Below are 22,280 nucleotides of genomic sequence, written 5' to 3'. Positions count from 1 at the left end.
TAAAATTTCAATGACTGACAGACCTACTTTTAGTCCTTACTATAGGTCAAATTTGGTTAAGGCTGAAATCGCACTAGCATTAGTGTTTCTATAGGGGATTCCACCATTGGATCTGATCTAAAATCAATAGAGAGAAAAAGAAGAACGTTTCTCTCAACCCGTTTTAGTCTGTGGGGTCCGCAAATCCAAAAGACAGAAACCCTAATGCTTGTGTGAACATGGCGTAAAGGGGTTGTCCACATGTTTGCATCCCAGGAGCCACACTGCTGGACAAGGTGAAGTGGCGGTTTGGGTACTAATATTGATGACCTATATTGAGGATATTAGAAAGGTGGACAACCTCCTTGACCAAAAGCTGCGGAAGTGAAACCGTGCAACATCTTTAGTAAGATTATAATGCAGAGATGTTTTTCTGAGAAAATCAGGTGCATTTAAGTTTTAGAAAATACACTCAAAGTGGTTTAGATCATGTTTTTGCTAAGGTGTGTTGTCAAGACACAAGTGAAATATACAACTGCCACCTGACCTGTCTCTTAGCAGCCACTTCGGGTGCGAGGTGATAGTGCTGGTATTTAGTAGATTCCCATACCAGTCTGTACTCCAGCAGAAAGAAGCACTTTCTTTTTCTTTAAAACCTTTTTGCATTTTTTTTCCTGCCAGTGTTAAACAGGTTTTTCAGGTTTATTGTTGCATCATAGACTAAAGAAGTAAAAAAAACAACAAAAGTGAAAAATGTTATCCAACCATAAGAATCTCTTCAAAATGCTTGATATTCTTGAGAAGCCTGGGGTCAGAATTTTTATAGGGTGACAGTTTCAGAAATGGTGAAAAATGCAATTACTTGGTATTTAATCCAGGTTAAATCAGGGTGCAGAGGAGGGGTAAGGGGCTCATCATTCTAGATAAGGGACCTGCAGTTATCACACACATGGCATGTTCTGTGGATTTGCCATGAATGTCTTTTTGCTTTTTTGTGGGGAAATCCCCTTTAAGTGGCTGTGAACTGAAGTGTGACTGGTTGATCTCCTATTGATATAGGGTTTTTTTGTTTGGGTGGTGGGGTTCAGCCCTAACTAAAGATAACTTTGGGCATATCATAGTTAATGTTAAGCAAATGAAATGTTGGTGTAGGGGTATATGAATTAAAACTGTGGAATTACTGATAATTACGATCTGTAATTTGTGTGATTGTCTTAGTGGATCGTCATTTTGTTTTACTTTTCTGAATTTTTTATTTTATTTTTTAATTTTCCTTCTAGGGAATTCTCGGTTGCACTTTCTTGTCCTGGTCAGTGGATGCACGTCTGTTGGAAGAATTTCAGATGCTGAAGTTTACAAAATCACATCAACTGAATTCTGTCCACTTCAAGAAGAGACCAAAGAGGAAGAACGAGTGACTGCTCTCAGGAAGATCCTGAATTCGGGGATGTTTTATTTCTCTTGGCCAAATGCAGGATCACGTTTTGACCTCACTGTTCGAGCCCAAAATCAAGCTGACAAAAGTTGTTATGAACCTGGAAACTGGTTTTTCTGGTTAGTACAATTGTATTGTCTCTGTTTGCTGTAATGTCCCAGCCCACAGCTTTACAAATGATGTCCTGGATAATATAACTTATTATGTGTTATTTACACTGTACACCGAAGATTTACTAATGTTGTGTAATAGGTAGACAGTGAAAACGGAAAGCCACACTCCAGGGTTCATTTGTTTTGTAGGTCCTTGTACAGCTGCACAAACTACTGCTGAGAGCCCTGGACGTATGGTGACCTGAGTATAAGAAAGGGGGCTATAGGGAGCAGATTAAGTGAGAAGCAGGGGGGCATTTATACAGAAGAGGTAGGACAGAAGAAGGCAGGACCTTGAATCTGAGGTCATGTAATGGCTCTGAATAGAATCCGCAGCAGAGAGAGAGAGATGACAACCAGTGCTAGTAAAAAGATGTCCTGCTATATTGTGAGTTATTGAAGGTGAAACCAAGGTTGCCAGGTTTATCACAGAGGCTCACTTTGGATGATACATTTGGTACATTTTTTTTTGACACTTCTGTGTAATTTTCATTACCTATAGGTTGTGTTTCTTTGACAAAATTTGTTGCAGTGTCACACCTTATATTTTACAGGAGTCCTATACACATGCAAACAGTGTTATATAATCCACATGTTAATAATACAATTGAGTTAATTTACAAAGAAAATATTAAGGTTAGATTTACAAGAAATGATGCAGCTACTATGTTAATAAAATATATATATATTATAAATCTCTTTCCCATCTGCGACAAGCAAAAAATGTTCATTAGAGACTATAAAGCAAAAACCAAAACATGATATTTGCAATACTGACACGCTAGATCTCTACTGCATTGCAATAATTGTGAGTTTTTGTATTGCCCGTTTAAGGTAAGATGATGCTGAAGAGATGTTGGCATTTATTTTCAGGCAGTATATCACAGAACATTTACCTGCATCTACAATGCATTTCCTTAGTTACACAGCTCTTCTTATCTACATTCAATAAAGACTGAACAAATAGTTACATTCTTGACAGGTATTTAACTATTAGTCACAGTTGAGTAATCTTGCAGCACTTCCCTTGAAACAGTCAGATGTCAGACCTCCACCAATCTGGTATTTTAGGGAAAGTCATCAGTACTAACATCCTGGAAAACCCCTTTTATTAGCAGATCGCCAACAGAATCACAAAGTATTTTAATAAGTTATGAATATCAGATTGGTGGGAGTCTTATTTCTGGCTGTTTTCATAGGAAGAGTAAGATTACTCAAGGAAACAAGATTTAGTTTTATTGGACTTTTAATATACTTGATCCTTTTGCTTGGCTCAGAGATGATCAACTTAATTAAGTGTCTTTAAAATTAGAATATGGGGCTAAACATTAGGGGACAGGGCTATATATTATATATTTGTAAATGGCCAATTCCTGACCGTTCAGCTGACAGTTGGCTATGAAAATACCTCATATGTTCTTATGTGATGGCCAATGGCAGACTTAAAGGGGTTCTCCCATCTCAGTGTATCAGACAGGCTGTATGCAGTGTCTGCTTCTCACTTCCTGCTATTCTGCTCCTCCGCCCCCCCCCCCCCCCCCCTCCGGAATAGCAGCATCACTCCTGTCGCTGCTGGCTTCATGCAGGGCAGGAGCGTAGCGATGTCGCAGGCACCTGTGCCAGCATCTAACCCTCCCCGGCATCCGCTTCTCTATTACAGCGGATGCCAGGTCTGTATTGGCGGCCCCCTCCCCCCCCCCCCAGCCGCAATAGTAATATACAGAAAGTCCCATAGACGGCAATACAGTTGTATTGCCGTCTATGGGAATTGCAATCAAATGACTGCAGGTTCAAGCCCCCTGGGTGGGGGGACGACTAATAAAATAATTAAAAAAAAAAAAAAGCTTTAAAAAATATATAATAGCTCCAGCACTTATTTCCCCCCTCCTTTATCTGATAGCAGGAATCTAGGTCACATGGTGTAGACACAGGAATAGCTACAGATACAGGCTCGCTCCCTGCACTTAGCCCCTCCTCCCTCCCCCCTGAGAGCAGGCACATACATCACTTGACTTTTGAGCAGATAAGTCAAGGGCTGTGTCAACAATGAATTGAATAAAGTAAGATAGTGGACAAACAAAGCAGTTTTGCTGAAGCAATGTATTTCGGAAAAGTCTTACATCCACATTAACAAGCAGTATAGATAGGATCCTTGTGATGGGACAACCCCTTTAATTAAGTATACTATATAAATGTTCACCAAACACCACAAAATAGTAAAAAATTAAATATGAATCATAAATGTGTTTATATATCTTCCTGTTAGCGGCTGACAGCTGAAACCTAGGACTACTTGGTTTGTACATTGGACTTGTGTGGGCTTCTATTTCTGAGAACATTACAGATTATGGTAGATTAGCAATCACTTTCCAAATTGAAACAATTTTGGTGAATGCAATACTTTGCACCAAGTAATCCATTTAATGTGGTGCCATAGTGAATTGCCTGTAGAAAGTTTAATCTGGTTATACGTTGGGGGATGTTGTTCATATTTGCTGTATAACTACACCTTTTATGTTGTTGGTGTAGGCAGGACACTTACACATTAGAAATCTCTCCGGATTAGTTTTAGAAAGTGCTATTAAATATTGAATGGGGTGAGAACATACAATACCAGCATCAGTGTTAAAGGAAACCAAGGAAGGAAGTATGCGGCTAGATGTCTGAATAGGTGTACAGCAAGTAACGGGATACCGGCGTTAGTCATTAATGAGTGATCACTGATCTGCTTTCCTATTTGGTTTCACTTGTCTGCTGACATGACTCTGGCCAGTGAAAAGCAATGTAGTCTTTTGTAGGAACTTTTTTTTAGCAGCTTCTTTATCCTATTTGGAAAAAAGAGACTTGAACTTTTTAAAGGGGATTTTCTAAGATTTAACAATTGGTGCCTTGTTTCTGTTAGATATCAGTAGGGGTCAGACTAATGGCATCTTACTGCTGTTTGTAGGGACCATGGCACTTGTGTGAGTGCTGCAGCTTCTTCATTATGTGTCATGTATGTTGTAGTGGATGTGGTGCTGTTATTTAAAGTACATGGGACAGAAATCTAAGCAATCTCTCTCCTCTCTCTACAGTAGGATTAAGCTGTATAACAAAACTTCCACTAAAAAAAAAATCAAAAAAAAATCTGCCATTTAGCTGGTAATTTCTGCACATTTTTATTGACAGGGGAGATACATTCTGCTAAATTTAATCTCTGGCTTTTTCAAGCTCCTTAGCGTCAAGAAAGTCTTGTGGCACCTTAACTGTATTACATGGCTTCCAAAGCAGTGTTTGCTCATTGGTGGATAGATTTGGATTTAAGCAACATTGCCAGTCAGTCAGTGTCCCTAACAGCTCTGAGAGCCTTACTAACCTATTGTTCAGGTGAAAACCCCCCACACTATGTTCTGTCCTGATTTAAGACTGTTGCCCGAGCCTGGCAAACTAATTTTGCAATGCTAAAGGGATTTTTCAACCCTTATACTGCCCGAGGAAAACCTATGGCTGAAACCACACGAATCCTTACCAAGAATGTTGCTGTGGAAGATCTCTTGTTTAAGAGACAACTCCTTTCTTCATGGACTTCTGGGAAATTCTTTAATTGTCTCCAACTACAACATGATTTTATGGTACAATCCGCTCCCTGGACCTTTGTAAGTTGGAGGATCTCCTTGGGACTTTTGACCTCCCAAAACTTTGCACATAGGCTTATGCTTTCCTGAAGTCAGCAAAGCCTAGACCCTTTGACAGGGCCAAAGCGGGGTGGCGAGATGAGGTTCCAGGTGACAGATGAAGAATAAAGGTGAAGTCTTACCGCTTTGGTACAATGTGGCAGCATTCCTACGCAACCACTTTGAGATCCCTCATATTTTTGATGTGTTTGATAGGTGTTATTAGTAACATGGTGCAACACTACTATGATAAGATTTTTTCTTGATTTACTTTGTTTTTTTTGCTAGGAAAATTATTATTGGTGGCAAATTCAGATGACCTGCTTGGCATCTCAAATAGACAATAACTAGACAAAATAATGGGATAGGAATTATCAGCCATACATTAATCAAGGGGTTAGATCAGATGATTGGATTCTTTCTCCTCTCTCACCCAGTGTGGGAGGGGGTAGGCGTTCCACCACCATTAACTGGATTTTTAATGTGTCAGATACAGGGTTCAATCTGAATTTGATCAATTTGCAAAATAAAAGGTATGTTTTTACTATACTTCGGATAATTCTAATTGGTGCTGTATAAGGGGAAATTTGCTGCCAATAGAAAAAAATGCAACTGTAAGGAAACCATTTCAAGAAAAATTATTTTTTCTAATATGTCCGTTATCCCAATTGATGAATGTAGATGGTAAATTCCCCCATGAATTTAGAAAACATTTGCTGGCTTGCAATGTCTGAGACCACTTAAATTACTACTTCTACTGCTTGCGTTTGGTGTTGGGCGTTTGCCTTATACAGTATGAGATTTACATTATACAGTATACAATTGAGTAATATGCACAAAGCAAGACACCAAGGAGATATTCATGACAATCGTCTATCAATACACAGAATATACAGTATCAGGCAAAAGTCTGGACATACCCTTCAATTCCATGGCTTGTTTTTTTTTGTTTGTTTGTTTTTATTTTCTACATTGTGGATTGGAGACATGAAAGCTGTGAAGAAACATGCATAGAATTAAGTAGTAATCAAAAAAGTGTTAAATAAACCAGGATTTGTTTTATATTTTAGATTCTTTGCTTTGACAGGTTGCACATTTTCGGCTTGGCATTCTCTCGATCAGATTCATGAGGTATTAAATTCGAAAGGTTTTTCCAACAGTCTTGAAGTTGTCTTTGGAGCTTTTGGGCACTCGCTGGCTGCTTTTCCTTCACTCTGCGGTCCAACTAGTTCCAAACCATCTCGAATGAGTTAGGCTGGTCTTACACAACCGTTGTGGTTTTTGCGGTCCGCAATGTGCGGATCCGCAACACAAATTTCACTCAAAAAACTCATTTTGGAGACATCCGTATCCAACCGTATGCACCCGTTTTCTTGCGGATCCGCAAAAAACACACACCCCCAAACAAAAAAAAAAAAAGGGGGATGTCCCAACCCCCTGCATAGGTGACATTGTTGGATAGTGACCATCTTTGCTTTGTTCATTGTTGCTGGGACGGTGCTGTCATTGTGAGCTGCTGTTGTTCTGCTGCCTTGTGAGTTTGGTGAAAAATGGATCCATTTACGTCTTGAAGCTAATGGCTCCTCGGCTGTCGTCTTCTTCTTTTCAATCTCCTGCGTGCTGACGTAGTTCCAGCAGAGTCCAGTCTTGACATCCGCAATTACGGATACACACTGAACATGTGTTGTGTGTATCTGCAGAAATGCACGCGCCCATAGACTTTTATTGGACCTTCCGTGCCGTGCCGTAAAAGCACGGCCATTACGGGCATGCGGTGTACTGTCCGGAGCACGGTTGCAGCGCGCCACACCACTGACAAAATCTACAGTCGTGTAAGAGGCCTCATAGAAAACTATGGGACCGTAAATGGTCTGCAATTTTAAACCCGCAATTGCGGACCATTTGCGGTGTAAAACTACGGTCGTGTAAGACCAGCCTTAGGTGGGTTATTGTGGAGGCCATGTCACTACCTGTGATGTCCTATATCCTTTGTGTGGATGGGCTTCACTAGAATCTTATCTATTTTGCAGGGACTATAAAACACAGCTGGGTTTTTTTTTTGCAGAGTTTGTACCACATGGAGCCTTAGCCTAAAACAGATTTTTCTAGGTTAAACAAAATTAAAGCTGAGCTTTTAGCAGTTACTGTTGTGAAAAAGGCTAGATGCAATTGATAAATCTCCTATGCTTGCTACATAAAAACCAGAGAAACAAATGTGAACACTTACCCAATTTGACTTTTAAATATCTTTGCTTTCTTTTTTCTTTCCTGTAAAGTCTTCTAGGATATTTCAGTTTGCTCTTTAGTTACACATGAACTTGTACTTACAGGAACCGGCTGCTGCACGTGCCTTTCAAACACTATCAAGTCAGCTGCTCAGATTGGCTGCTGAAGGTTATCTGTGGCGGGGTAGAAATCCGTACTGTCTATGCGTCACATCGGAAAGCCAAGGCTTGCCTTATCTCACGTATCAGCTGTGTACGGGCAGGTACAAGGTTCCACATCCGTGGAGTAGATGATGATGGACACGTTTCTAACTTTGTGGAAACAGAGCAGGTATGTGTAACACTATTTTTATATTATAGGGAACCTGTCAGCAGGAAAATCGGCATGAAACTAATTATAGCACCTTGAAGTGCGGCTTCTACGATTTCCAAAGACAACTTTCTTATTCTTCATGGCAGCTTCATGACTTAAGACAATTATAGCTTGGGCTAAATGCTATAGCTTTGATGTCCTATGAAAAATGAGATTCTACATTTTGTAATCCTACCTGTATTTCCAAAGATATCACCAGTTAAAAATAGTCTGTAATAGGAGCAGCCGCATATAAATATGCCATTCTCAATTGGTCCTAAAAACATTACAGTTTGAACTAAGATCTTGTCTTTCATATGAAACCAAAAGCACCTTTCTAGGTTTTTTTAATGCTCAAGATTAGAGATGAGCGAGTACTGTTCGGATCAGCTGATCCGAACAGCATGCACGCATTGAAATGAATGGAAGCACCTGGTACTTCCGCTTTGACGCCGGCCGGCCGCTTAACCCTCCGCGTGCTGGCTACGGCCATTCATTTCAATGCGTGCGTGCTGTTCGGATTGGCTGATCTGAACAGTACTCGCTCATCTCTACTCAAGATATGTATTGCATTGTACAAAAGCCTGTACACCCATATACCTGGTGAAAGCTGTATACAGTTCCCAATAGAGAAACAAAGGACAGAGTAAATAAGTGCAGGATTTCACAGAAAGGAGCCAGTACTTGCTAATGAAGTATGTTACAAAGCGTATTAATGACACAAATGGCAGAAAATCAAAAGTTGTTTGAAAGTTTAGGCACACTTTAACACCGTACTGTTATTTTAGGGAACTGAAAGCACAACCTCTTCATCTGGGACATAGTTGGCCAGGTGTGAAATTTTTGGCTGCTAGTTGGATGTTCATCCAAAAAGCTACTACTGTATAATATTTGTGGCCACCATAAGCACACTTTCATATGGTCGGTATTTATAAGCCAAAACCAGGAGTGGGACCTGCAGAAAGAAAAACTATAATGGAAAGATATGCGCCTCTTCTGTTTTATGTACCCACTCCTGGGGTTGACTTACAAATACTGATGCAGAATACTGACCAAATACTGACACTGTAAAAGTAACCTTAGATACCTGACAAACCGGATGAGTTCTTTTGTCACCATGTAAATGCCATTCAGCTGCAGCTTTCTGACCTTAGTGTGAATATAAAGTAGTAGCCATCAGAATAGTAAAAGCAGATAGCGTGTACATATAGAGAAACCACCTGGAATTACTGGCAGTTTTACAGTAATGGGGAAGCATTTGCATAGTTAGCTAATGTATTATGTAGGTTTAACTTTCAGAGGTGGAAATATCCAGTGGATGACATCAGATCTATTACTGTTTGCTAAGCTATTTAATATCATCAATTTCTCTGTTTTATGTAAATCCATCTGCTTGTAAACACAGAGGCATTGTTAGGATTTACTATTAATAGGACACCGTGAGACCATTGTGGCTTTTGCTTCTGTTAAGTTTGTGGATCATATAAACATCAGTGTTCTGAGATCTGATATAGCAGGTGACAAGAAGGAACTGATGCCGTCCTGAAACTTATTAAACATGGTCTGTCTTTAGATACATTCACACTTGTAGTTATCGTTCTGTTTTCCAGGAAGTAATGGACAGATTTGGTACATGGATACCGGCATGTATATATTCGTAGGGTCTGGTCACAGGCATGTATTTGGTTTCTTTGGTACATTTTCAAGCAGAGAAATAGGAACCAGTACAATAACTTTCTTATGGGAAATACAGTTTGTATATGTACAGATGCTTTCATTGGCAATCGCCTACTGTATTAAGCTCAGTGTCCCTATCAGATAACTATCCTTAATAGCTAAACTCACAGAAATAAGCAGAGGAAGGTAAATTCAGCTAGTCTATTATGCTCCACCCATAGAAATCTATGGGCTCTTTTGTAAACCTGTGCCATAATTTCATTTATACTATATACAGCAGCCCTAACCTCCCAGTACATCAGTGGAGGTCAGCTTTTCTTCTCTTAGTCCAAAATTTTGCACCCATAGTGCCAGGTTTATGCTTTTTCACATTATTATTATTATTATTATTTGACTGGTTGTATGGACTGGCATACAGTAAACCTCTTTCACAGCAAGCCAAACCAATAGTTGGTCCACTTCTGATTTTGTCTTACAAACAGTAATGTAAAATACGGTCCAAAATATTGCTGTGTGAATGAGGCCAAATAGATAAACTCAGGACATAGAATGTTATTGTAACAAGTAAAAGAACAGATTCCAGCACAACTATTGTAACCTATAACCTTTCTGTTCAAATTCCAAATACCAGCCTTTTATACCTCTTTCAGTAGAAGAAACGCTCAAAAATTAAGAACAAAAATGTCATTGTCTGCAAATTTCTTTTTTCTACTTTCTTATGTTTGTTAATAAGTTTAAGTAGATTCACACATGACTTTTTTTTTTTAAAAAGCACATATTCAATGCGCATGGTCCATGAATATGAACATGTGCTTAGTGTCAGCTTTGTATTACATAGCTAGCGCACTGATCCATTATTTTCTATGACCCCATACAGATTCCTGTGTATTATCACAGGCTTATGTATGCGGCTGTGAAACTCAGGACAGGTCCTATACCTCTGTTTTGCGGCCCAGGCTCACTGAAGGAAGTGAATTTTAACAATTTCCCTCATCAAGGGAGCGTTCACACTACCGTCGGTGTCCGACATGTAGTGTCCGCTCCTAGTGTCCGCTCAAAATCTGTCACGGACACGTCCTTCCCTGTCCTGCATGCAGGGTTCCTCTGTCCGCTTGAGAAGTCGGACATCTTCACTTGCGGACAGGAAAGGACGGGCACGGAGTGCAAAAGAACGCACCCGATGCCCATTGAAATAAATGACAGGTGTCACGGACACAGCTAGTGTCCGCTCCTAGTGTCCGTGACAGATTTTGAGCGGACACTACATGTCGGACACCGACGGTAGTGTGAACGCCCCCTAACAAAACCAACTTTAATAATCTTCCTAAATATCTAGGAAGCCTAAATTAGCTGGAAAATTGAAATCTCAGACAAATCTCATAAGTTTGTTGAATTTCAATAAAGTATTGCTACATTGTATTATAGATAAATCTGTAAAATAAATCTAATGTACTGTTGTCTTTTATCTCTGTACAGACCATCTTTGTGGATGATGATGTTTCCTCCTTTGTTCAAATCAGAGGATCTGTCCCATTATTCTGGGAACAACCAGGACTGCAGGTAAAGAGTCATGTAGGCTTCCAACACACTTAGATTTTAGGGTGCTTCCTAGTGCAGATCCCCCAGGTTGAGCCGTACCTTTTATTGTGCTAGCCACAACAACTATTGTAAGCCGTGGTCATAACGTATTGCAGATCTTGTTGTTCCCTTGGAGTGGCAACAGCTCGGGGTTAAACTGGACACCTCATAGACTGCGATGCAGTCACAACACAAAGGCACATGTACCTGTTCTCTCTTGCCGTTGTTTCAATGGGAGAAACATCAGGTGGAAGATGGAAGAAACTTTAGGCATCGGGCTTGTATTGGAATATGTTTATTTGTCATATACAGTAATAGGTGATGTTTTTCAGAGTAAATACTTCATCAGACCCAACTGACACACCCTACATTAAACGCCATTTATACATACTCGAACAGATCTTGTACAGAGGTCAGGAGGTCATATCAATAAAATGTTAGAGAAAATAGTAAAAACTTATATGACAGTGTTATATAAAGTGTATAGTAGAAACATTTACTCATTAGTAAACTATAATATACACTCATAGGGAATCATGTTGGCTCAGTTCAGTGATTTTGGCGGTAAAAAAGGCAGTTCACCAGTTGTGATCAGGACGAAAGCCCTTGCTACTTGACTGACTTTAGTTATGACTGATATTATACTTCCTGACCAATCTGGATTTATACCTGGAAGCAGCACCTTTAACAACCTGAGACATAGTCAATTAATAACTCAGATTGGTACAGTTCACCAAAATGCCTGTGCCTTGGCATCCCTAGATGTTTCTAAAGATTTGACTTAAAGAAGTGGCCCTACTTTCTCCAAACCCTTCGGAGTTTTGGCTTTGGTCCCAATTTCCTTAAATAGATATTTACCCTATACTGTTGTCCTAGGGCCTCTATTTCCCTCAATGGTCTCCAGTCGACTCAGTTTTCCCTGGTCATGGGTACTTGCCAAGGTTGCTCACTCTCACCACTATTGTTTGCCACTGTGGGGGAACCACTGGCAATACAGCTCTGAGTGGAATACCACATTTTACTGGTGAAGACTTTCTGTATGCAGATGACCTAATGCGCTATATGCAAGATCCAGACCACATGCTATTAAACGTATCGAGGTCTTTGGGTCCCTCTTGGGCAGGAAGATTAACTGGGACAAATCTTGCCTAATGTACGTCTCTTTCAATCAGCAATTGCAAGAAGGGACCACTGTTCTGGGCCTGTTATCTGATCTAAATAACTAGTTTTAAATATTTTGGGATTATCATTATGAAGAACCCATCGGATATGTTAGCTGCTAATGTCTTCCCAATAATACTACTAGAGCTGAGCGAATAGTATTCGATCGAATACTACTATTCGATCGAATACTCGTATCTGTCGAATACCACACAGGAAAATTTCATTGAATTCAATTCAAAAACCTCTTTGTGCTCCTCGTCCTGCTACTTCCTGAACTTGGAGGATCCAATGTGTCGAACTTTGGTTTTCATGGAAACCGGAACAACATTCCCGTTTTTTCCCATAGACTATAATGGTATTCGATATTCGATCGAATACTACTCGCTTATCTCTAAATACTACATGTCCGGTCCAAAACCATGTTCTGGGCGAAACTACCATTGTCTGTAGCTGGACGCATTAAACATTATAATGGTGATCCAGCCAAAATGTCTTTAAATCCTTCAGCATATATTCTCTCCTATTCCTCTATCGTCTTCTTAAACATTGGATTCAATTCCCAAAGCGTTTGTATGGAATGCTGGCAGATCTAAACTTCATCTGAAGAAACTTCAGCATCCAAAAGTGATGGCGGGAATGTTTGGGACGAATTTGTACCTATATTACCTGGCAAGTCAATTGAGATATCTCATCTTCTGATTGTGTTCTGACCTACCAACTTATCCTGCACGTTGAGTGGAGGATTGGATGGGTCCACCAAAGCTATGGCATTGGAAAAACCAGCCTCACTGAAATTATGCTTGCTTCCCATGATCGTAGCACAAAAAGTTTGGAGAGCAGCAAGAAGAATAAGTTATTATACTCAAGTTCTGCTAGAGACCCTGCTATGGCAGAATAAAGCCCTAGATCAATTGTACCAACTTTCCAAAGTAGACTTTTAGAAGGTTAAAGAGTTCAAACTCTACAAGACTTATATTTTGATGGTGTCCTCCTTTCCTTTGAACAACTACAATCCATGTTTGGAGTGATTCTGTCTCCATGTCCTAGAGGTATGATCTCTACATTGTACTCTCATCATCTCCCCAACAAATTGGATGCTGAACCTCTCCCTGTCCTGGATAAATGGAGGTCCCTGATTATTTCACCTGCGATCAATAATAAAACGACTCGATTATATATTATACAGTGAAGGAAATAATTATTTGATCCCTTGCTGATTTTGTAGGTTTGCCCACTGACAAAGACACGAACAGTCTTAATTTTAAGGGTAGATTAATTTTAACAGTGAGAGATAGAATATCAAAAATAAAATCCAGAAAATCACATTGTATAAATTTATTTGCATTTTGTATAGAGAAATAAGTATTTGATTCCTTTGGCAAATTAGACTTAATACTTGGAGGCAAAACCCTTTTTGGCACGCACAGCAATCAGATGTTTTTGTAGTTGATGATGAGGTTTGCGCACGTCAGGAGGAATTTTAGTCCACTCCTTTTAGCCGATCATCTCTAAATCATTAGGATTTTGAGGCTGTCGCTTGGCAATTCGGAGCTTCAGCTCCCTCTATAAGTTTTCTATGGGACTAAGGTCTGGACACTGACTAGGCCGCTCCATGACCTTAATGTACTTCTTTTAGAGCCACTCCTTTGTTGCCTTGGCTGTATGTTTTGGGTCATTGTCCTTCTGGAAGACCCAGCCATGACCCATTTTTAATGTTCTGGTGGAGGGAAGAACGTTATCACTCAGGATTTTACGGTACATGGCTCCATCCATTCTCCCATTGATGCAGTGAAGTAGTCCTGTGCCCTTAGCATAGAAAACCTAATGTTTCCACCTCCATGCTTGACAGTGGGGACGGTGCTCTTTGGGTCATAGGCAGCACTTCTCTTCGTCTAAACACAACGAGTTGAGTTAATGCCAAAGAGCTCCGAGTTACCAAGCGACAGCCTCAATATCTTAATGATTTAGAGAACAACTACAATCCATGTTTGATCTTCCACACCAAGCTTTCTACAAATAGCTCTAGGGAAAACGTGCACTTCAGTCTCCATTCTCCTTCAACTATGGATGTCCAACTATCCACTTATTGAGGTGATTCTGTCTCAAGGTCCCAGGGGTCTGATCTCTACATTTTATTCCTCATCGTCTCACCAGCAAATTGACTACTAAACCTCTCCCTACCCTGAACAAATGGAAGTCCCTGATTCGTACTCTGGAGAGGAGTCTATGTCTGATCTGCTGGAGTCCCATTTTTATATGTTTCACCAGCAATCAATAATAAAATTACTAAATTTTACTACAATTAATAAAATTTTTGTTTAAAATGGGCCATGTTTCCTTTTTTTCAGTGCCCTTAGATGCGTTCACTCTCCAGCTGTGTGGATAAGTTTAACCAAAATCTCATTCAGTCTGCTGGGACTGTAAAACACAGCATTTTTTCTCTGCTGCATTTCCAAAGTAGTAAAAACACAGCTTTTCCGCAATGTATGACCTTAGCCTTAGTCGAAGTCCATAGACGTTACTGGAGCAGGTCTGGTGCACATTTTTCCTTGGCATCCCTCTGCCCAGTTCTTCTACAGCTGACCTTGTTACAGAGTCCACTACTGTACTGAGTATTAAGTGCGCCTGCAGCTGGATCAGCAGTGAGTGAACCCCTTTAACTTCTCACATGGTAGCTCCCTATTTATTTACAAATTTAAAGTGTAATGCACTTTTTTTTTTGTTTTTTTTGCTATTGTGTTGGGATGTGTTCTGAACATTTTATATATATATATATATATATATATATATACTTTTTTAATCTACCTAACTCCATTGTAATAGAAAACCGGCTGTAAAGTTACTACCATAAGTGCTGTAACTAAGCATTGCCAGGGAAAGCCTGTATTCAATACAGTGTATAGATATACAACATTTGCCAAGAGGGATGATCACTTCCAATGGCTGTATCTCCGTTGTTATACAACCTAGAGAAATTTCTAGAATCTCATGGAAGCTGAGATTCTCATCTTTTACTTGCTGTCAAGATCACAGCTCTAGCTATAATAAAAACTGAGATCGCTAGCTAAAAACAGTGTTGAGAGTGTGATTCTTCTAGGCAGCATGAAGTGCTGCATATTGTTCACCTTTTAGACACTGTTTATTAACTCGTGAAATCTCCGGTTATTTTATAGCCAGCCCTGCAGTCTTGGATCCAGTTTTCTACGTTGTTTAATACTGGAGCCAATTGAAATGACCATTCCCCCTTTGGCAAATGCTACAGCTCTACATGCTGACAATATAAATGTGTACAGCTTTTTCTGGGAACAGAATTTTATAGCCCACTTTCTACTAGAAGAAAGTAAATTAGGATAAGTAAGTTGATCGCATAAGTGTTCCCCCCTCCCCAATCTGACACAATAGCAAAAGATAAAAGATTAAATGAAGCACAATAAATGAAGTGTAAAGAGCACATTAATGGGGCACTTTAACCAATTGCAGCAGGTTAACTACTACGTTTGTGTGTATTGTCAGGGTCTGGGGTTGCTAGGTGGGGTGGCATAGACACACAAGTCCAGTTTCTTTAGTCCAAAACAAAAGTAGAGTTTGATTTTCACTCAAAAAAGGTAGTGCAGCAACAAAGGAAACAATACAAAAATAAATACCTGCCTGGCTAGGCTCTAACTGAACATAGAATAGGTTACCTCACCTAGAATAACCGAAATCCAAAAGCCAGTAGAATCATTCAGGACACAGCTCCAAAAAATATGACCTCTCTGTCAGCTCTCCAGCCAAACTCTGCCCCCAGTTGGAGCTGACTTCTTAATCCTCCTTGACGAGGAGACCCTCAACAGCTGAGTCGCTGCCAGAACATCCCCCAAAGTGTGGACTGGAGGGGGGTGGAATGACAGGTCCCACTACCAACCTACCTGTCATTCCTAAAAATCCAGCCCAGTAACCGGAACTCTCAAATAACCCTCAGCAGACAATAGTTATCTGCTGAGAACCAGTCTTTCTGGAGTTTACTCATCTTACTCACCTTAGTAGTCTGGGTGAGGTGTACACCCCCTCCATTACCTGACCGGCCATTTGCTTACACTATATATATAGATATAGATATATATATATATATATATATATATTTTTTTTTTTTTTCTTTGTTAGTAACCCTACATATAGTATTCTCTTCTGCCAAGGTTATGTCTAAATTGAATCGGAAGCAGGAACACATACCAACTTGCCTTATCTGTCATCTATACCACTTGCTCTACACTGTGTTAAAACTTTCTCTATAGTTTACTGTGAAGTGTACATAGGTGAAAGCAGGGAGTGGTGTAGTCTCCACCCATACCAAGAACATTGAAAAAACTCTAGGCGTCTCCCTGATAACCTGGAATATGTGCTGAATATTCAGTAGTTCACAATGCCAAACTACTTTCACCTTTGCAAGTCCATACAATGCTACAGTATCTGTGACTAGTCATCCAGAAGCATGCAGCTGCTGTCATCACAGAGATGTATGTGCTTGTGCTCTCCATAGTATTCTGCCACTTGGTGTATAAAGTGTGTGGTTTTTTTTTTGAAGACTTAATTTTGCGTCTGTATGTGCAACTCATTGTCAGCTATTTTAGAAGATATATATATATATATATATATATATATATATATATATATATATATTTATTTATTTAATTTATATTTTTCCTCCCCCAGTCATAGTCCAAGGCTGCAGGCTTCCCTCCGCTGCGTGCTTGATACCTGGAAGTTTTGTCTGTCAGGCAAACTCCCATAGACTTTTGCCATTCTGTTTTATACCTATATGAAATGGTAGACATGAAAAATTCATCTTTACAAACATCTAAAGGCCCTGAAAGCAATAGCTATAAAAATGCATCATTTTCATATGAAATGTCTCTTGAATAAATGTTTAAGGTATAATGGAAATAAACCTTACAGTATAAGTAAACGTTTATGTATTTTTTCAGAAATCAGCAATGCAGGTGAAGGGAACAAACTTTAGAATATGCTTCACTAAAGAAAAGTACCTGTGTCTTTAAGTATTTCCCCTGTCTTTATCTCTTATTTCATTTCTTCAGTCCATACTCTGTACATAAATCAGATCAGTTTACAGTGGACTCTATGGAGAAGGGAGGGGAGAAGGAGAAAGACAGAGATTTAAGATATAAATAAATGAGTAATTTCTGTCAGTAGAAAGCTAAATAGTAATTCCTGATATTGTGAAAACAACCTGTCTTTATATAATGTAGATGTCTCTCTGTTTGAGGAGCTCTCCTTTTCTTCCCCCTCGCCTCTTCATAGAGTTCTATCATTATACAGATGCAGTGCAGAAGATGGGAAATACGTGAAGAAACAAGCACTTTAGTTATGTAAAGTATATTACAGAGTTAATCTTCACATGAACTATGCATTCATGAAAAAAATAAGTTGAGTGTATCTAAACCTTCAGACTTTTTATTTTCTGGCAAGGTTTGTCATTTTGTAATATACTGCGTCCTATAGCAGAAGAGGAAGTGAGAGGTGGCCGTGAGCAGGCCCGGGGAGGTAGGTAAATGGGCTGCTACCTCCTGGGGATACTCAAAAAAAAAAAAAAAAAAGCCCGTTACTTGCCTACTTTGCCGCTGCTCCTGCTGCCACTGCCTCCTCCTTTCACCCGGAAATAAGACGTCTGTGTCTCGGCACAGACAGATGAAGCCGCCTGTGCTGAGATGCAGAGGTTTAAACCAGCTCAGGATAGGGCCGTTTGTTTTCAGAGCAGCCCTGTCTGTCCTAGTTTCGAAAAAATAAATCAAATTGCCGTGGCTGCCGCCCCCTCCCCTCCAAAGTGCCGCCTGAGGCGTCCGCCTCACCTCGACTCATTAGAGGTGCGGCCCTGTGGCTGCATATAAATATCCCAAACCCAAATGTGTTTTGACCCGGTTATCTCTTTGGAAATGATATAGCTAGACGGCTCTCAATAGACATCTAAGGGAAATAATAAAGAAATGCAGGACTTTACCAAGGAACCAAAAATTTGTTATATTTAATATAAGTATATAACAAAGTTTATTATTAACACTGCCAGAAAATGAAGAGTTGTTTGCCAGTTTAGTTACACTTTGAATGTTTATATTCCCAGTAATGGCCATGTGTGATGTACAGAGTGTAGTGCAGTTGTGTGTTATTGTTCACATGTACCACCAACTTAGCAAATGATTCCCTCCACCCCCTTCTGTTTTTCAGGTTGGCTCTCATCATCTTAAGATTACTAGAGGATTAGAGGCAAATGCACCAGCTTTTGACAGGTACAGATTGTATCCTTCCTTAGGATGTGATTTATGTTGTGAAGAACTCTAATTCTAATACGCTTGATGCCTTTTTTTTTTTGTCAGTTTTGCAAAATTACAAATGTTCCATCACACTAAGATGATGGGTTATAGCAGGTGACCCAACAATGTAGACCTATCAATGTTTCAATCTCTGGGCAGAGCTTCTGAAGCTTATACTATTGCCATCATGACTCTCTTCTATTGGACAAGGACACACAGTTGATCTCACCAGTTAGCAAAGATTGGCATGTTTCTATTGACCCAGTGCATCTGTCGGGTATAATCGTTCTTTTTAAAGGTCTGTTTGTGCATATTATGACTTTTGTACATCTGTCAATCGTGCACATTACATATGTTGCATCTTTAACCTATTGTAGTTTTTGTACAAGTACTGAAAAGTCGAATATTTAAAAAAATATATATTTATAACGAAAGCCAAAAGCTAGTGCAAAAAGCACTTTTCTCTCCGCATGATTCAGATATATGGTTTATGGGTTTATATAGTCTATGGGTTCCATGTGGTTTCTTTGCTAACCGGGCAGATGCCCCGAACGGAATACCGAGCGCAGGCCTAAGGCTTTGTTAATACATCAGTGTGTTGGTCAATGTTTTACATCAGATTTTAAGCTAAAGCCAGATGTGGGTCAAAAAACTCTGAGCAGATGGCATTATTTCCATTCTACCTTCTTTGTAGTCTCCATCTAGGTTTGTCTTACAAACAGATGCAAAACATTAATGTGTGAATAAAGCTAAAAGTTTTTTTCCCGTTCATAACTAAACAGTTTTCTTATAAAAGTCTTAAACTTCTTGAAGTCCTACTCCATAAAGGTCCTACCCAGCAAGTAGGAAAGAAAGTGTGTACATAAGGTTTCATCAATGAATGATTCTCGTTCTGGGAAGGCTGCCATGTCCAAAGCTAAAACAAGATAAATATAGCAGTATTATCCTTCCTGGAGCACATGACCTTATTAATCCATGTAGAATGATGACAGTCATGCAAGTGTTGGCTGTGCATAGGAAGGATTTAACTACTCGCTGAACTCTTGCTCTTAGTCTGTTCATCAAAACAGGAAGCAATGGCAGCTGATACATATAGATTGTAAGCCTCATAATTCACTAACATATGATGTAAACCTGATGGACTGTAATACCTACAAGATGGTAAAAGAAATGGCAGTTTAATGGTGAAGTATCACAACAAAGTATAGCACCCAAATAATCCGTAACTATCGCTTAGTACATAGAAGGGCAATTGCACTTCCAGGGTTATGTTTTAGAGTAGTGAGTAAAAACCCTATAGATATACGTTGTTTTAGTGTAGGTTTACTTTTTTTCCTTTTGTTATGCAAACATTAGACATATTATAAAGGAGCATGAAATGAACGTTCCAGTTGTCATGTCTAATGTACTGTTGTAAGGAAAATTATTTTGAAGGTGTGTTGTGTTTTTTTTGTAAAAATCTTATTGGGGGATAATTATTATATATTTTACAAAAATGTTCTAGTGTACAAGGAATGAATGTGTAATTTTTTTTTTTAGCACGAATCAAGCTTTTTATTCTATTCAATTAATAGGAGCACCGCTGCTCTTCCCCAGAACCAACCCTATGCAGTGGACAGAACTTTTCTGCCACTCCTGTTACTTGAATAGGAGTAGCCTGCGTGCTCTACCCGTTGACTGATGTAACTTCCAGCGCCTGGTGGCTGCCAGAACTGATGATCTATTCGAAGTCTGAGTGCTGGACCCCCACAGATCATTTACTTTGACCTAAAATATATATTTGTGCGTTTCTAAGGCCCAGTTCACATCAGTGTTCAGTATTCCATTCAGGGAGTATGCTTGGGGACTCCCCCAAACGGAATACCGAACGCATTAAAAAGCGTTGAGCAATGAAAACACATGGACCCCATAGACTATAATGGGTCCGTGTGTTTTCCACGCAGTGTCCACACAAATCATGCGGAGACAAAAGTACTTCAAGCAGTACTTTTTTCTCTGCATGATTTGTGCAAAAAAACACATGGACCCATTATAGTCTATGGGGTCCGTGTGTTTTCATTGCTCACCGCTTTTTAATATGTTCAGTATTTTGTTTGTGGGAGTCCCCAAGCAGACTTCCCAAACAGAATAACGAAGCATGTTCCAGGTACATGGCCTCAAGCTCTGTGTCACCATCAGTAGTCTGAAACAAAATTAAAATACAGAAACAATAAGCCAGGCAAAGGAGGTACCTAAAGAGGACCATTTACCACCTTCAGATCATTTACATCATTATATAGCTGATGCTCTACTGATTCTGCTATATCCAACTGTTCCTAAGAAATCATTGCTGTCCGTTTTGGTGCTTGATAAGCTTTTTTTTTTTTTTCACTGACAGGAAGGCAGTGTCAGACAGGCACAGACAAGGGGTGTGATTCTGGCTGTCTGACTGGAGATCTTAATCGCATCTTCCCTACCTGACACTCCTCTTATCACATTACAGACCTTAAATAAGTTAGTACATCAGGCTCCAAAACTACCTTCGCTGGTTGCTCAGAAATGGTGGAGGCTAAATAAAACATTACAACTCTAATTCTAGCACAGTTGTTCACAGATGCTAAGAACACCACCCTTCTGACATTACAGAGCATAAATAGCTCAATAGGCACCAAAACTAAGTGCACTTGTTTGGGAATGGTGGATACTACAGAGACCGTTCCAACTGTGCTAGAATCAATGGAGTGGTGCTTATTGACAGAACTGGAGGTGATACAAAGGTCCTGTTAAAATTCATCATGAAGACAAGAATGAGGCCCTTAAAATAGGCAGTAAGGGTGACATCAGGAGGACGTGTGTGTTGCCATTGCTGCTAAATGCTTCTATAGCTTGCAGGATAGCAGGTTGCATAGAGGTGGGTCTAGAGTTAGCTCTGTAGACCCTGCACAGTAGAGGATGACACATGAGTAAAAGTATGTGCATGGGCTGTGTTTAGCATTGCAGCTCCGGCTTATTCAACCCTCTTCTAGTTTATGGTCACTCCTAAATATATTCCGTTATGCAGCATTGTAAATTGGTAGTGTAAAATGTGTTTCATAATACTACAATATTCATGAAATAGGATAGTACACTTCGTGTGTGTGTGTGTGTGTGTGTGTGTGTATATATATATATATATATATATATATATATATATATATATATATATATAATTTATTATATACTCACCGGCCACTTTATTAGGTACACCATGCTAGTAACGGGTCGGACCCCCTTTTGCCTTCAGAACTGCCTCAATTCTTCGTGGCATAGATTCAACAAGGTGCTGGAAGCATTCCTCAGAGATTTTGGTCCATATTGACATGATGGCATCACACAGTTGCCGCAGATTTGTCGGCTGCACATCCATGATGCGAATCTCCCGTTCCACCACATCCCAAAGATGCTCTATTGGATTGAGATCTGGTGACTGTGGAGGCCATTGGAGTACAGTGAACTCATTGTCATGTTCAAGAAACCAGTCTGAGATGATTCCAGCTTTATGACATGGCGCATTATCCTGCTGAAAGTAGCCAATAGATGTTGGGTACATTGTGGTCATAAAGGGATGGACATGGTCAGCAACAATACTCAGGTAGGCTTTGGCGTTGCAACGATGCTCAATTGGTACCAAGGGGCCCAAAGAGTGGCAAGAAAATATTCCCCACACCATGACACCACCACCACCAGCCTGAACCGTTGATACAAGGCAGGATGGATCCATGCTTTCATGTTGTTGACGCCA

General features: G+C 39.8%; 1 protein-coding gene across 1 annotated transcript in view; it reads left to right on the top strand.

Moving 5' to 3' along the window:
- The window catches only part of SYNJ2 (synaptojanin 2), a 101,856-nt gene that overhangs the window by 28,170 nt on the left and 51,406 nt on the right, over positions 1-22,280 (top strand). The window contains exons 3-6 of the mRNA XM_075267682.1: positions 1,260-1,533; positions 7,550-7,775; positions 10,950-11,033; positions 18,435-18,496. Coding sequence (XP_075123783.1) covers positions 1,260-1,533; positions 7,550-7,775; positions 10,950-11,033; positions 18,435-18,496 — 646 coding nt within the window. The remainder of the gene's footprint in view (positions 1-1,259; positions 1,534-7,549; positions 7,776-10,949; positions 11,034-18,434; positions 18,497-22,280) is intronic.

The sequence above is a fragment of the Leptodactylus fuscus genome, chromosome 3, assembly GCF_031893055.1.
Source record: "Leptodactylus fuscus isolate aLepFus1 chromosome 3, aLepFus1.hap2, whole genome shotgun sequence".
Lineage (NCBI taxonomy): Eukaryota > Metazoa > Chordata > Amphibia > Anura > Leptodactylidae > Leptodactylus > Leptodactylus fuscus.
The sequence above is the reverse complement of the archived record's forward strand: the minus strand, read 5'-3'. Positions and strand labels throughout refer to the sequence as shown.